At 36.7% G+C, this 16547-nt stretch overlaps 1 protein-coding gene across 6 annotated transcripts in view; it reads right to left on the reverse strand.

Annotated features, from left to right (window-relative positions):
- Positions 1–3938: 3938 nt before the first annotated feature.
- LOC134753785 (transcriptional activator Myb) overlaps positions 3939–16547 on the reverse strand; it is a 65274-nt gene continuing 52665 nt past the window's right edge. For 5 of the 6 annotated variants that reach the window (XM_063689737.1, XM_063689750.1, XM_063689728.1 and 2 more), the window contains 5 exons: positions 15645–15806; positions 14693–14805; positions 13759–13951; positions 12779–13033; positions 9965–11720 (listed from right to left, as the gene is read on the reverse strand). In XM_063689737.1, coding sequence (XP_063545807.1) covers positions 11112–11720; positions 12779–13033; positions 13759–13951; positions 14693–14805; positions 15645–15806 — 1332 coding nt within the window. In that variant the 3' untranslated portion in view covers positions 9965–11111. Of the gene's footprint in view, positions 7825–8831; positions 8940–9964; positions 11721–12778; positions 13034–13758; positions 13952–14692; positions 14806–15644; positions 15807–16547 lie in introns of those variants that run through there. The other variant, XM_063689763.1, reaches the window with a different exon arrangement.

Genomic DNA, 16547 nt, shown 5'->3' on the forward strand with positions numbered 1-16547 from the left:
ACTTTACGTAATAGCTGTTTAGCGTTCGCAACATTCGTTTTTGCGAACTAATGCTTTTATCTTTTCCAGCTTTATAAATTTCATTCTGACCGTAACTCATATATTTTTATTTTACCATTACACATTTGTCACGTACAAAAAGTTATGTTACACGATATATAATACGATATTTCACTAAAAAACTTTTTATATTTGGCTGAATGGAACTATCCACAACTATCATTCCAAGTATAGTGTCGAGTATAGTGTTTAGATTTCAAACAGTCCCCTTACGGCTTATCCTTTATCAATTGTTTAGTGAAACCGCAAGTGCTACTTACTAACATAAAAAAATGGTAGGGCCGTTTTAACCGGTTATTCAATTACCACTCTATTGAGATTGCAGTAAGGTTTAAAATGAACTAATGGGAAAACATATTCCATAGCTGTGTGGTCTTTGCGGTTACTGAGTGCCGGCAAGTCGAACACTACAGAACCAGTCTAAAATGTGTCATCGATATGCGTAACAAAGGCGCGTTATCGGAGAGCGCACTTACACTGGTTTTTTTAGCGTTGGACTAGCCCTCGCTCGGGTGCCATTTAAAATTATGCACGAACCAGGTAAGGGACAAGGACGGATTGCGATTAAAACATTATTAAAATTATTACTAAATTAGCAGTACTGATAATTCCGCTACTTGACGCTAGATGTCGACTACGAAAATAATAGTCATTTTGGTAACAAAACTTATGTATGGAGTGAGCACTCTGTCTACTTAATTCTCTTTGGTAATAATACAAACGACTATCGCGTTCGAGAAAAGAATAAGAGGTTCACTAGATATGAAATAGGAAAAATATGTGACGTCCCACGGTAAAGGTACCTTATGGCGGTTGGCGCTTACGCTATTATTAAAAGCGCCGCAATAATTTGCGGCTTCTTTCTTTGACATCCAAAATGCACATGGTTATGAAACGCTATAATAAGTATAGGTAGCTAGGTACATAATAACAGTAAGATATTGAAAATAAAGAAATTAACCTACAGCAATAAAATAAACGTTATATCAATCTTAAAATAGAACATTGGAGCACCGGGTTCTTCCCCTTCTGTTGTTCTTATGCCAACGAATTTTCGTGATAAGGAATAATTCCTATTTTAATTGCAGAAGTTATCGTTTTCCTTCCCCTTTGTCTTTCTCATTTTCAAAAGAATTCCTTAATTAAGGCTTTTTGTTTAATAATAATGGAAAACGGATTAAATACAATGACCAAATTTCAATAAAATAAAATCTTCATTATCTTCCTAGAGTTGTTTCGGCTTTTTGCCATGAGGCTGGGTTTTGCTCGGTAACCCAGATGGGAAATTAGGCCTTACTGGGATTTTTCCGGTTTCTATGGTAAATATCTCATTAAAATACAACAAGTATTTACCGGAATATCGATTCGGTCGTTTTAAGAGCAGCTGAACTGGCAACGTAAAAACTATAAGAAACCAGCTCACTACTACTTGCTCCATGTACAAAGTGTCATAAGGTTGCCACCAACAGTTTAATTTTGAAACGGTGCTGCAGTCAATAATATCCAGAATGAAACTGATAATTTACGAAGCACCATAATTTTTTAGGGTTCCGTACCTCAAAAGGAAAAACGGAACCCTTATAGGATCACTCGTGCGTCTGTCTGTCTGTCTGTCTGACCGTCTGTCACAGCAGCCTATTTTCTCCGAAACCACTGGACCAATTAAGTTGAAATTCGGTATACATATGTAAGTTTGTGACCCAAAGACGGATATGTAACGTAAACAAATGAATTTTAAAAAGTGCCCCCATACTTTTGGGGGGGTAAATGAGAAAATTAAAAAATAAAGTTTTTCAAACTATATCGTGTTATATATCAAATGAAAGAACTCATTGTGAGAATCTCAAGTATATTTTTTTATAATTTTAGGATAAACAATTTAACCATTCCCCTCCCCCCCCCTTTATCTCCGAAACTAATGGGTCTAAAATTTTGAAAAAATACACAAAATAGATCTTTACCTATAGATTACAGGAAAACTTATTAGAAATTGCAGTCAAGCGTGAGTCGGACTTAATTACTTAGTTTTTGATCCGAGTACGGGTTTTTTAAAGACATTTCACTCACGTTTCACATAAAAAATAGGTACATTGTTTAAATTGTGTTATGTAATGTACGGAAACGGAACCCTTGGAACGCGAGTCCGACTCGGACTTGGCCGGTTTTTTTTTAAATTACCTACCGTGACAAAGTACTCGTTTGTACTTATTACCGCTAAGCAACTTAATTAAAACATGAAAATAACATGAAATCCATTACGAAGTCAGTTCAATTAGGATTAACCTATATACGTACTACAGTTATATACAAACAATTCTGATCGGTGGTGTTTATTCGATCCACCACTAGGTACATCAACATTTGTGTTTAATTTCCGGCGAAGGGTAGGTATGTGTGCCGGATGTGAACGTCGAACGGGGTCAGGCCCTTGCGTACCCACGTAGGTAAGTTATTGAAGCCTACAGTTCGTACAGGCACAGGATTTACACATAATTATATTTCATTACATGCTAGCTTGTGGCGGTTCTCGAACATATGTATATTTATAATTTTATAGGTACCTACTACCTAACATGCTTTACCTCTTGTGTACTTCGATCCCTTAAAGAAATTAATATCGCCTTTATTGTACCATTTAATTTTGTATTTTTCGGTATATTATGTGAGTTTACTTGCTTTGTGCAAAAAATATTTTAAGGCTATAATGGTGGCATTAGAAACTTAAGTCTTCCCTTTGTACATGATAGCAAGTATATCATAGTTTTCTTTTACAAAACCGAAATGATACCTAGACTATATAAGATAGGGAGTAGAGATTTTCAATGGTATGCTCGGCTTACATTACATTTGTGAAGTATGTCAACGTGAGTGAAGGCGAAAAAAATAACACAGGCTCTTAGAGTTTTGAATGATTCACTAGACTTATATTGACCGGGATATAGACCGTGATTACCTTTTGTATTATTTATGAGCTCCCGATATTTCGGCGCAGTTACATATATGCATCATGTTCACGGGTGACTGAAGATAGCGGGTGGGTGTCAAAGTTGTGTAGACAGCGCTCGGTCTACCCTCATTCTCACAGGCTCTAAGTTCAGTTCAAATACTTAAGTAATAGTAAGTAGGTATTACACTTAATTGATCTAAATATAAGTCATAATAATGTAACACAAATACTAACATCTTCAACTCAGCACTTGTGTCATCATGACATGACACCAGTGGGGCGACATCGTCACTCCTCCTTTCGGGCATTCTCGGCTCCGTTCGGCTCAGCATTGCTCCGAGCCATTATTAGGGTTGACGCAACTTGACGTCCCTTTGCGTGCACGATCGTAGATAAAATAAGACTTGAATTTTGACAACCCTAAATAGCCAAAAGGGATAGTGCCATACATAAGAAAGGGAAAACATGATTCGTCCTTGAATCGCTGTCAAACTTTGGTTTTGTAGGTTGCTGCTGAAAGCTGAAATTTATTATGACGGCGAGCTAATCTGATGATGATGATGATGGAGACAGGAGGTGCCCATAGGAACTCTGTGATAAAACAACGAAACCTAATTGTGTTTGGGGTTTTTAGAATTGCCTCGATGAGTATTAGTTACCTGTGGAAAGAAAAGTACAGTCAGCGATAAAAACTTTTACCAAAAACAAAATTTTTGCTAAAAAAAAAGTAGTAGACACAATCCTGCAGGAAAAAGATGTAGACACTATAATAGGCAATAAAAGATTTCTGATTCTGATTGTAAACTAAACCGAATTTCTACGTGCCTAGGGTTGTTGTGATGTTGTCCCAAGATAATTATATTAATGTATGTAAGTACTAAATGTGATTTGGAGTTAGTACGTAATTATATTTGGCCAAAAAAACAATGACTTCTTTTCTTGAACCCTTTATTTCTTACAAACCTTTCTAAACTATATTATGTACAATAGAAACCTTCACACGTGGAGTGTCAAAGAATACAACATAATTAAATTATAAAATAAAGTCATCCAAATAAAACACCGGCACGCGGCGTTTTGGTGAATCATGAGTAGAGGAATGATTTTTGAAAACTGCCGTTTCTTAAAACCATGGACTGTACTAAAAACGCTTTAGAAATAAGTTTTACGTTCACAGATGTGCAAAAATTAAATAGACAGTTTTAAAAAGCCACTCCTGCCTTGTGCCTTTACCAAACACTGGCCACCTAAGCTTAGCGTTAATATTATGTAGGTATATTGAAATTTTAACCCTTAAATGCATGATTTTTTCTCTTTGCCCGAAATTAATATGTGTCACGTAATAAATAAAATTAAAACATCGATTTTCACTGCTAATTCAGTGTTAGAAGTTACATAGGGTAAATCATAATTTTGTAAATATAATATTATTGGTAAAAGATAAGTATATGAAAAATCTTACTACCATCGGAAATTTACACTATTTGTGATATACCTATAATAAAGATTTGAAATATAGAATTATTGCAAACCCCAAACGAAACCGCCTAAATCACATACCTAAGAATCATCAAGTTTTGGCTTTTTCCAAATTTTCCGCCATTTCGTCTTAAAACAAATGTAAATCTTTAATACTAAAATACTGAACTTTGAATAAAAAATCGGAAAACGTATTAATTTACTGTCAAAACAAATGTACAGGAACAAATCGATGTTTTTGTTGTGTAGGCTGCATCCATCGCTATGCATTTAAGGGTTCATTTGTAGAACAGTTTCATACTATGCTTGCGGTGGTCAGAATAAGCTGGTGGATTAGGTATAAGTCAAAGGTAAAACGATTTTAGAGACCATCCATGTTGATATTAACGACTTTAATGAGATAATGAGGTAAAGCTGGCTGCATAGAATAATTATTTAAACAAAATGCATAAATTGGCCTAAAACGTTTTAAGTTGAAATCGTATGTTTGGTGTTGGACATGTTTGGTATGGATATAGCCTAGAAGACATTAAAAAACCTCACAAATAATAGATTAGAAAAAACTATGAACAGTGTTGTTTCCTAGGGGCCTAGCCCCTGGTGCTCTTTGATATTTAATAGTATTTTCACATGACGGTTTATTTATTATTTACATCAGCACTTTTAACTCTATAGTACTCATGAAATAAAACTATGAAAACGGATTATATCGCGTATATTGAACTTATAATACATCCCGACGTTTCGAACCCTTTACAGCGTTCGTGGTCAACGGGTGACTGAGGAAAAATTACAAAGTGCAAAAATACCCACATACTAAAAATAATGAACAAGAACTTTAAGGCTGGTTGTACATGCAAAATCGGTTCATAAGGCTAGTTATACACTACAATTATTTTCGAGTAAATACGTCGGCGTACGTACGTCGGGATGTATTATAAATTCAATATACGCGATATAATCCGTTTTCATAGTTTTATTTCATGAGTAACTATCGCGGTAACCAAAGACAATATTTTCTATAGTACTCGTACAATTCAAATGTACAATAACTTAATGTATGACCTGTACGACTACCACCAGTTTGACACTTGACATATTCGCTAGCGTGTGCGTAACTTTCCTTCTGTGCATCTCACTCGTAGGTACTCGCATATTAGTGCGAGCGAGATGTATAAAACCGGACAAGTGCGAGTCGAACTCGCCCACCGAGGATTCCGTACTTTTAGTATTTGTCGTTATAGCGGCAACAAAAATACATCTGTGAAAATTTCAACTGTCTAGCTATCACGGTTCATGAGATACAGCCTGTGACAGACAGACAGACGAACAGTGGAGTCTTAGTAATAGAGTCCCATTTTTACCCTTTGGGTACGGAACCCTAAAAACCGGCCAAGTGCGAGTCGGACTCGCACCGAGGGTTCCGTACTTTTTAGTATTTGTTGTTATAGCGGCAACAGAAATACATCATCTGTGAAAATTTCAACTGTCTAGCTATCACGGTTCATGAGATACAGCCTGGTGGTGACAGACAGACAGACGGACAGCGGAGTCTTAGTAATAGGATCCCGTTTTTACCCTTTGGGTACGGAACCCTAAAAAGTAAGTTAAGCAGACGTTAGGTAATATGTCAGTTTGACACTGCTAATGCAGTCGTAATAAGGCTACTGGAGTATTTATTTAAGAATATGTATGTATCTTTCATAATTTTCCGAATGCATGTTTTTAATCAATCATAACTTTATTATCTGTTTACTACTTCATACTAGGTATAGAAGTATTTCATTGTGTGATTTCACGCTTACGCATTTTGATAACAGTGGTGTAGCTATATTTTATAATAGAATTAACCCCTCGTATGCTGCCTGTCAAATTTGATCATTGACAAAGTGACCTTGACATTTAAAACAATAGATTAATTCCCACGCACGGATCCGTGTCTAAACATACATACGAGAGATTAATTACCAACAATTATACATGTAGTTACTAAAATCGTTAAATACGCAAGGATTTACATAACGGAATTTATTTTTAAATAACTTAGTAACATCAAATTATATATCTGCTGTAAACTATTCTCGTTTCGTACAATAAAAGTGTTCTTTACTTACTTATTTAATTATGTAAGTATATCATTTAAAAAAAAAAGTTTTCGGTTCAACAATATCTTCAGTTGTCAATGAATAAAAAATAAAATAGCTTTCCTTCGCTGTAAATTTTAAATTCCAAAATAAGCAAAATAACATAATGTTCTTTGAAGAATTAAACTTATATTCTACTACTAAACAAAATCGAAACTAAAATATTACAAAGAAAAACATAAAATAAAGTTACTTTTTATAATTAACGTAATAAAATCGACCATAAATATTGCTTCACTTAAATCACGGTACATTTAGCTTAAGTTAGATACACAAGATTACTTAAATTAAAGATGACACCACAAAAACTTAGACCGAAATTTTAACATAGGTAGGTACTTATACGAACACTAAATAGGAAGATTTAAAAATTGTACAAAACTATTTTTTAAGCACGGAATACAAGCATGTGCACTTTGGTGTCAATAACACCTAAATATATACGGAAAAGGTACAAGTGATATTTATTTTAGTAAAACAATCTATCGCTTGAACCGTCGTTCACAAACACGCAAGTTAAACATTAAATTTCTGAATGATTGTAAAGAATTCCAATATAAATCCAAGTGAATAGTGATATTGTTAAATATCATAATAGTATGTAATAGAAATACTTATCTAACACGATAATCTAAAAGCGTAATGACGTGTTCACACACAAATATTAAAAAAAAGGAACCTTAAAATTATATAAATACTAGAAAATAACTATAGTCAAATGTATTCACATGATAGGAGCTATTAAAGAAGATGTAAGCCTGAATATAAGTTTTATGGAAATGGAAGAACTCTTGACAATTAATCAAAAATAAATAACTACAAAATGGTATCAATAACTTTGATTTAACCTTTGACATAATAAGTGCAGAATCATACAAAAATTATTGACAACTTATCACAAGCACTGTGTTCAATTGAATGTATATTGTATCGTAGTAGTATTAGCATGGTGGATGAAAGTAGAACTTGTAGTTTACATGCACATGCATTCCATTCACCATTTATAAAACGATATCACACGGAAAAAACTCGATGTAAAAAAAATATTTGTGACGATTCTGTTCTCATAAATTGTTATCAAAAGTTGAGGGATCGTGGCTTGAGGGCAGTTTTCTTGAGGTACTGGTGGGCTAGCATGGTCAGTTCCAGTTGGTCATGCGTTTTTCCGCAAGCGTATGTCTTCCACCCGTCGTTCTGAAAAATAACACTATCATAGACGCAATACGTTTGATAAATCATGAAAATTCGTGAAATAACCATTTTTTCACCTCCCAACTACTCCGAGATAGACAGTGCCCGTTCGGTTTTTAGGTTTGGTCTAATCTAACAATCTAAAGTGAATCTTGTAAGAAAAAGCCAGCCTTCCTAAGACAGAGAGAATCATACTATCTTTGTCTGCACTAGTACTAGCAACCAAAAGAAAAGGATGAGTATAGTTTTTTTTGTTCTTATTTACTTTGGTTTGACCAACTATAGGTGAGTTGACCGTTTCATACTCGTATAAATTCCATTTTCCATTCCGTTTATTATTTATTTATTATTATTTATTTGTGTGTATCAGAATTTCTCATATCTAGACTTGTGACTAACTTATATATTTCCTTGGAGTTTTTACTTGATAGATATTTCTATTAGTACCTATCGAGCTATCTAATCATTGGGTGTACGCAATAGGGCTTGTATACTACGCCCATAGTGGTCTATGGGCGTATACGCTTAGGCTGTCCTGCGCGTCCATGATTAACAAGTATGAAATCATTTGGTTATTTATACGCCATAGGTACCTATATACTTGATGGATATTGGTAAAATTGGTAACATATCCATCAAGTAGGTACCTATATGTTGACATTGAAATCAACGGATTCTTTAGCCCTTAATATAACTATTTATCTTTCGAGTAAATTGTTGGAATCATAAAGCGTGTAGCAAGGGTCAGCAAACCGCGGCTCTTTGGAGGTACAATTGCGGCTCTTTACGTCACCCATAAAATTAACTCTTGAGTTCTTACACCACTGAAAACAACATTTGAGGTTCTGTAAACTTCCTTAAACTGGTGATTTCTACTGCAGTTGGCTCTTCTTCTCATAAGTTTGTCGACCCCTGGTGTAGCACACACGATAGAGCTAGCGGTAGTAGGTAGACTTTTCGAGATTGTATTTTCCTTGATCAATCTATACACGTACTTGATCGATACTAACCAGTATGAACTCAACGGGCTCCTCCTTGACATCGGGTTCCTTCTCGAACTTGATGGAGCGCACGGCGGACTTCTTCACCACCACCGGCTCTTCGGACATGCGGCGGACCTACAATACGACCTCTATGCAATCTCTGCCTTCTTATCGACCAATTTGTGTTAAATACTCTAATGCCCCTCGAATATCTTGCGTATAATTATGGTACAGATGCAAGGTCTAACAGTTTGGGATATACCCAGTTTTTGATTTAGGTACCTATTTCATAATTGCCGATGAAATGTGTGGTACAGTCTGCATCTATAGTAGCGGATGTAACAACGCGCCAAAAGTATCTGCCACCCTGGAATAGTCTTCCAAATAGCGATATACAACTACAGTTCGCGTTCAGAAGTATCTGTCTTCTTGTTGTTTTTTTTTTTAAATATATTATAGATAAAGACATCGATTTTTGTTAAGTTATTAGAGAATGATTGATATCTTTGAGGCCTGGTCTGATCCGTTACTTTTGATGCTGACATTTGAGGCCACAATATTCATTACATCTCGCATCTTAGTTTTTCTTTATTTATGCCAAATAATATAAAAAATGCCTCAAAACTTAGTCTCGCAAGAAGTAAATAGGCATTTTCTTTAGTGTGTATAGTGTGCCTATTAGGTATTCGCAATACTGATGAAACTACGAAACAGCCATTAAAATTTTGCTCTGCATACTCGAACATTTTGTAGCAAATTAAATGTCAAATGTCCATCACAATATGCGAAATACTCCTGAATGTAATAAATGGAGTAATATCAGATTGAAACGGAACTACAATCGTCAGTTTCTTTACTTGTTTACTTTAGTTCTTCAATTTAGGGGATATTTATTTTGTGACGAGCACTTGCGTTCCTACCAACCTGATATTAACCCTGCTCAATTGCTCATGTACAGAGAATGGAAGTCATTCATAAAGTGGCCAAGCACTTTTGCAGCTGGGTGTAAAAGCACGGTGTTGCCTCGAAATAAAAGGTTCCATTTAATAAATCAAATTACTCGAATAATTAGAATTTATCACTTCTGAGATAATTTTATTTCATTTAAGAACCTTTTGTTTGCCAGGTCATGAGAGGTATTTTAAAAATAAATCAACAGATTAATGTTCCAAAATACATTTATTGAAATAAAAAATGACATTGGATCTCTTTGGACAATGGAGTGGAAATACAATATACAATATTGACAGTGACATTAAACTACCAAGAAAAAATACGCAAATTAATACAAAATGTTGCCACAATACAGAGGCGCTACGACTATAAAATAAATTAAAACATTTTAGAGAATATAAATAGTAACAAAAAAAAAAACAATTTAACAAGATAAATAAGTTTTTTATAAATAAATAAAAAAACAACACTGGTCTGTCAATATTGTGATGAGGTTGGGTGTGGGCGAGGAGCGGGTATACGGGGTAATGTCATTTGTTTATTTCAAATAAAGTACTCGTTAAGTATAGCTGCCGATTCATATTTAAAATTGTTAGTTTTAACAAAAGATGACAGAAATAAATAGTTTACACAATTCCACAACCAACGCGTCAGTGAGACGATTTTAGTCAAAATATTAGATAAATTAATTGAAAAACGTTAATCAATATTTGTACGCAAAATTACAAAGCAAAATGCTATTAACAAATTCTAAATAAATAAATAAAGGACAGGATAGGGACGCCTAAAGGGATATGTTAGTATTTATACAGTTTTTAACTCGCGAATTATTGAACTTTTTTATTTTATGTTTTTTAGGTTGATTTTTATATCTAATGATTTTTATTAAGTATTTTGAATACTGTGATAACAGCTAATTTGTATGTAGTCCCGAAATTCCACTTTCTACAAAAACAAAGCATTTTAAACCTACTCTTAATACTTAAGATTCTTAACCGAAATAACACTAAAATAATTTGGTGCATGGTAAACTTGAGGTATATTTTTCGTTAATATTACATTATTTTATAATTAATTTTTACAACTAAAGTTTTACCAATATATTAATTTACAACGATTCATCTGATGAAGTTTTCATCTTTGGTTCCTACGTTCTAATCTCGTTAAACGTTGTTTTGGTGCTCTTACAACTAATAAAACCCTAAAACGTACTTAAAATCGACATAATTTAAACTTTTGAATTACGTTAGCTACGCAGTCCATAAAAATAATTAATACGTGAATGTAACTTAAATATAAATTCATTTAAAAGTAAATCCATTTATTGGAGTTAATAAAAATCTTAACGCGAATTTACATGTCGGAGAACACATAATAATCACTAGAAAACATTTCATCAGTTTGACCCGAATCTTTGTTTTCCATTTGCCACCATTGATTTTCTTTTTGCGTATAATCGGCGCCCCTACTCATTATTTTATTGGTTAAAATTTCATCTATCCTCGACGTCGACGGTTTCTGATTGGTCACTTTATAAATATGGTCCGCTAGAGCATTAGCTAGTACCTCTTTGGGAGCTATCAGATTCGAATTATTTTCACATGATAAATCATTTCCCGAAGTGATGGTTCTTAACCTATCTGCGTTTAACCTCGCGAAGGTTCTAGGGGATTCTATATTAGTTACGTTTCTAAAAACGGTAGGGTTGCTTTGTTCAGTAGTTACGTAGTAGTACATGTTAGGGTGTAGGTCGTCAGGTAAAGGATTAGTAGGGACATAGGACCTGTGTTGTACCTTCGTTTTTTCGACCGTTTCAATATCAAGCTCCTCGTATTTGAGGGTTTCGGGGGTGTTTTCGGCGCTCATCAGGCTGTGCAGGCTGGTGGACTCCTCGGCGAGCGAGTTCTTCACGATGGAGGGCGGCGAGAACATCACTGAACTGTCACCGGCAAGTGTTTTACTCTGAAACAATATAACAATGTTCAAATAAAGTTTTTTAGGGCTGGACAATAGGAGGGTTTATAGTAATCCGGGAGCAAATTATTTAAGCCCGAAACAAGTCTATATGCTCCTAGATAAATGTTATACAAAGTAAGATGCGGCATTTCTAATAAAATCGGTGAACAGGTGTTGCTTGTGTGCGCATACAGCATAAATACTTGTTACAGTAAATAAGGTTTTACTAACAACTTACGAATGTAAGTGATGTAGCCGGGGATCAAGTGACAAACGGAAACAGAAATGCCCGTCGTGCATCAGATTTAGTATGAGGTAAACCAGGGTCGACGAGTCAACTTTTTGATCGGATATCACGTCGAGCTTGGGTTTTACCTTTCTACCACTTAATTAAGGCGATCGGTAAAGAAGTCGGGTGTCTGAATTTTGGGACAAACTAGTTTAGTTCAGGAGGACATTGTTACTTATTTATCTGAATCTTAACAATTTATTATCATGCATCCAAGCTTTATAGTCCAGAACTGTCCATAATGACTTCTTAGCAACCACCTCAGTTAAATGGTAGACAGCGACATCGTTATACCGTTTCTTCGAACGAAGTGTCCGACCGAAACCGAGGGTTCGATTTAGCTCTAGTTTCAGTACATCGGTTGGACACGTCGGTGGCAGCAAAGGGGATATAATAAGATAGAGCGATACTGTCATAGTAAATTTTGTAACCACTGTAAATTCACTGCCATCTATCGACATACTTTAAAACTAAAAATGAAGATTTATAAAAATACGTTAAAATGTATTTAAATATGGATAAATGATTTTTTTATTTGCAATAATTATTTTTATATGATTTTGACCCATGCTCTTTCACTGATATGCTTTAAAATTATAAATAACAAACGAAATCGTCAGCGCCCTCTATACGAGAGTAGGCCAAAACTAGTGGCGCCGTCTGAACGAGAATCAAATTTTCGTGATGTTCGAGGCACGTTTTTTCCTTAGACTGTATCCATCTATTACGGAGTTATATCTTTGGTGGCAGGGTGAGACAGGGTGAGGACACTGACCGGCGTCTCGACGATGAAGGCGACGTCGGGCACCCTAGCGGCGCTGGGCGTGGAGGTGGCGGTGCCCCAGGAGTGCGCGTGCGCCAGCGCCTTGCGCGCCTTCTTGTGCGGCGCCGCGCCCGCGCCCGCGCCCGCGCTCGCGCTCGAGCTCGTCGAGCCCGCGCCCGCGCCCGCGCCGCTCCCCACGCTCGGCTGGTTCTCCTTGCCCTGGTCGGACGCGCGCCGCTTCAAGGTGCCGATGCCGGAGTCGTGAGCCTGGAACACGCCAGGGATGTTTAGATTGTGCCTCCGCTCCCCGCCCGCCATACATTTGTGGCGACGACGTTCGCAGCGTGCGTTTCTGACCCTCGGGTTAGGGCCAGTTGCACCGACCACGATTAACAGACTGATTAACGTCAAGCAGCATCTCTGCTGCTCACTATAAAACTTTCCATACGATAAAATTTAGCGAGCAGTTGTCGGTGCTATATACGCGATGCGCATCTATCGTGATCGTAAAATTTAAGATCACTTTTTTCTACAGCCCCTCCACCTGTAGGATTTTGGAACCAAAATAGACCATCCGAGTACTAAAACGTTCCATAACTTTGTTAATAGTGCCCTATTAGAACGCAGATATCACGTCATATGTGTTTCACAGGCTGGACACCGACGTCCTCTAATTGCCTTAAATTATAACAGTCCCCATACCCGTATATACAGATCCCGCGGTCGAGCTGTTATAATTAACTAATCGATTCCTTAGATACCACAGAAATCGGCAAACTTTTGAAACAGAAGAACAAATCCACAACAAAAATCACTAGTTCTAGTTAGGTATCTTTTAATGCTCTAAGTAAGAACATTTACAATATATTTTTTGGGTGGCTTAAAGAGCCGCAAGGCTACCTCCAAAGACCCGCATGCGACTCGCGAGCTGTAGTTTGCCCATATATTAGAAAAAAAAAAACAGTTTAATCATATAGACAATATAGATATACCTGAACAGCCGTCCCGTCTTGATCAGCCGTGGACGACAGCATGGAGTCGTTGAGCTGCACCGTGCTGTCGGACTCCTCCCGTTCGATGATCTCAGTGATGTCCTTCACGAGAACACCCGGACTCGACGGCTCGTAGTTAATACCAGATTTTCTGCTAATCTCCGCCATTGCAATTTTGAAGGGAGTTGGAGTTCTGTAAATTAATAAAATAGTGTTTTAGATATTAATTTAAATTATAGTTGTATTAATCTATCAATAGGCTCCTTTATATTAAGGGGCTCCCCGCGGTTTTCATTGATTATAATTGACAAGTTTTGAGCCGTATCTCCTATATTTCGTTTGGAAGGAGCGGTACCTCCTAACACAAGTCTTGCTGTACTTACCAGGAGGTATCCACTACAATAAAATCCAGCTAGATACCAAATAAATAATTTCGATTTTTTGACATTTGCACTACAGATAGAATTATAAGACAAACGCCTATCGGTTCTTCAATCTTTTATATCCATTCTTGTCAGCCGGATTTTGAAATAAATTAATACTTATTTTTTATGTTTTTTTTTTAAACATTGTCAAAAAAAACTCGTAACTCGATTGCTGTGAAGGACCTTACATATACGAAGTCTACATATTTGGGTTCGTTTTTGACGTCTCTAATAACTGGTCGAGAGATATTAATTTTAAACTAATTAACACAAAAGTTAATTAGTTTAAAATTAATATCTCCGAAAACCAGTTTTTTGGCCTACTTCCCGGTGTCCGACTGAGCAAATTTCGCATACCTAAAAAGTTTCACTGACAAAGTAATTGTATAGTATCATTAAGCGGATCTGATAATAAAAGGTGGCAACTACATCGAGGTCGGGCTAAATTACTGTCTAAAAAATTAATAAAATGTAGAGTTAACTTAAAGTACATCCACGATTGAACTCACTTGGGTGTGTTACTCCTGTGCTTGGTGTGGCTGTTGACGGGCGTGAGGTTGGGGCTGCAGGCCAGCGCGGGCGTGGGCGTGTGCAGCAAGGGACTCGCCAGTGGACCCCAATCCTGAAACACAATACTACCCATTACGACTAATTCTTTCTAGAGAAAGGGTCCCAAGGACAAGAGAAAGGAAAGAAAATGGTGAAGGTTTTTTTATACCACGGCGATGGCAAATAAGCATACGGCCCGCCTGATGGTAAACGATCACCGTAGCCTATGAAACCGGAGGTAATGGAAGTAGTTGGAAACATTGCAAAATAATCGAATGGTAATGGTAAACGCCTGGAAGGAGTTTTGGAACTGATACAATAGTATTTAGTGAACGCATTGTATTGCTAAATACTTTCGACCTAGACATTTGCAAATTAAGCGTTGCAAAAGTAAAATTCTCGAGTGGAGACCGCGTATCGGCAAACGTGGCGACGACGCCCTCAAACTATATGGAGCGATGACCTTCGCAAGGAGGCTGGCAAGATCTGGATCAGAGTAGCCGCAAATCGTGCTCAATGGCGTGCAATAGGAGAGGCCTATGTCCAGCAGTGGGTGAGAGTAGGCTGATGATGATGAAAGTAAAATTATATGACCGGGAGCATGACTGCAAATAGAAACTTTACAGCAACTGCTGTGTAGCGCATTTCATCATGCCTACGTACTGAATTACTTCTTTTGGTCGTTCATCGAAATTGAAAAGCGTATTAAATAGTTACGCTTAGAACGCACTGCGATTAATTTCTTGCGGTTTCAGTCTAGTTTCTTGCGGTTTTAGTCTTGCAAGTGCGTGCGCCTATGAAGCATGCCATAAGCAGTACGTTACACTTTTTGCGCAAATTAATCGCAGTGCGTTCTAAGCCTTAATACGCGCAAGCGACAAACCTTTTGCAATAAAAGAGATAGTATCTCACCTTAGTATGCAGCTGCTGCGAGAGCGAGGAGGGCGTGGCTTCAAACGGAGGGAAAGAGAGAGCGGCGGGCGAGTTGAGGAACTGAGAAGGACTGAACGGCAGCGCCTTGATGGGCGTCGCCCCGGTCGTCTCCATCGCTTTGTTTATGGTCTCTGACCAAGTCTGGAAGGTAAATAAAAACATAGATAAGAACTTATTATTATTGTTATTCAAAGCACACTGTGTCCCACTGCTGGGCAAAGGCCTACCACCTCTTTTTCAACTCGTCTGTTTAGTGCTATATCTGGATAAAAACTGCAAGAAATAAATGGTTTATACAAAGATTTAGGTTCTAATTTCTCTTCGGTTCTCTATATCCTAAACCTTTGGGAAAAGATGAGATAGGGAATGTTTCTGCGTGTGACACACAAATAAACATTAAGACAATTTGACGTAGTTCTATACAATCAGTTGGCCCGAGTATGACGTTACAGATGTAATGCATATTATATCTTTTCCGTCGCATTTTCACGGAAACGTACGAACGTGTCATGCTATTTCAGTAAGTCTCAGTACAAAAAGTACTAAGATTGACTGAAGTAGCATGACAAATACGAACGTTTCCGAAAAAATACGATGGTAGAGGATTATACACTACATCTTGTATATCAGCTTTATTCAATTATTAGACTAGACAGAGCATGATTCTAATACTGAATTTTTTCCAATCTTGCAAAAACGTTATTATATAACACACTACTGCGGTTGAATCTTCCCGAAAGTATACGTCTGTATTATTATAATACATATTTCTTGTTACGAACTTGGATACAAACTTAACAATCTCGTTACAATTTTGGCAGCATTTAAAAATCTTTTTTTTACAACATGGTTATTAGACCGGACGAAACCCAGCCCTATTTT

This window comes from Cydia strobilella, chromosome 2, assembly GCF_947568885.1.
Source record: "Cydia strobilella chromosome 2, ilCydStro3.1, whole genome shotgun sequence".
Classification (NCBI taxonomy): Eukaryota; Metazoa; Arthropoda; class Insecta; order Lepidoptera; family Tortricidae; genus Cydia; species Cydia strobilella.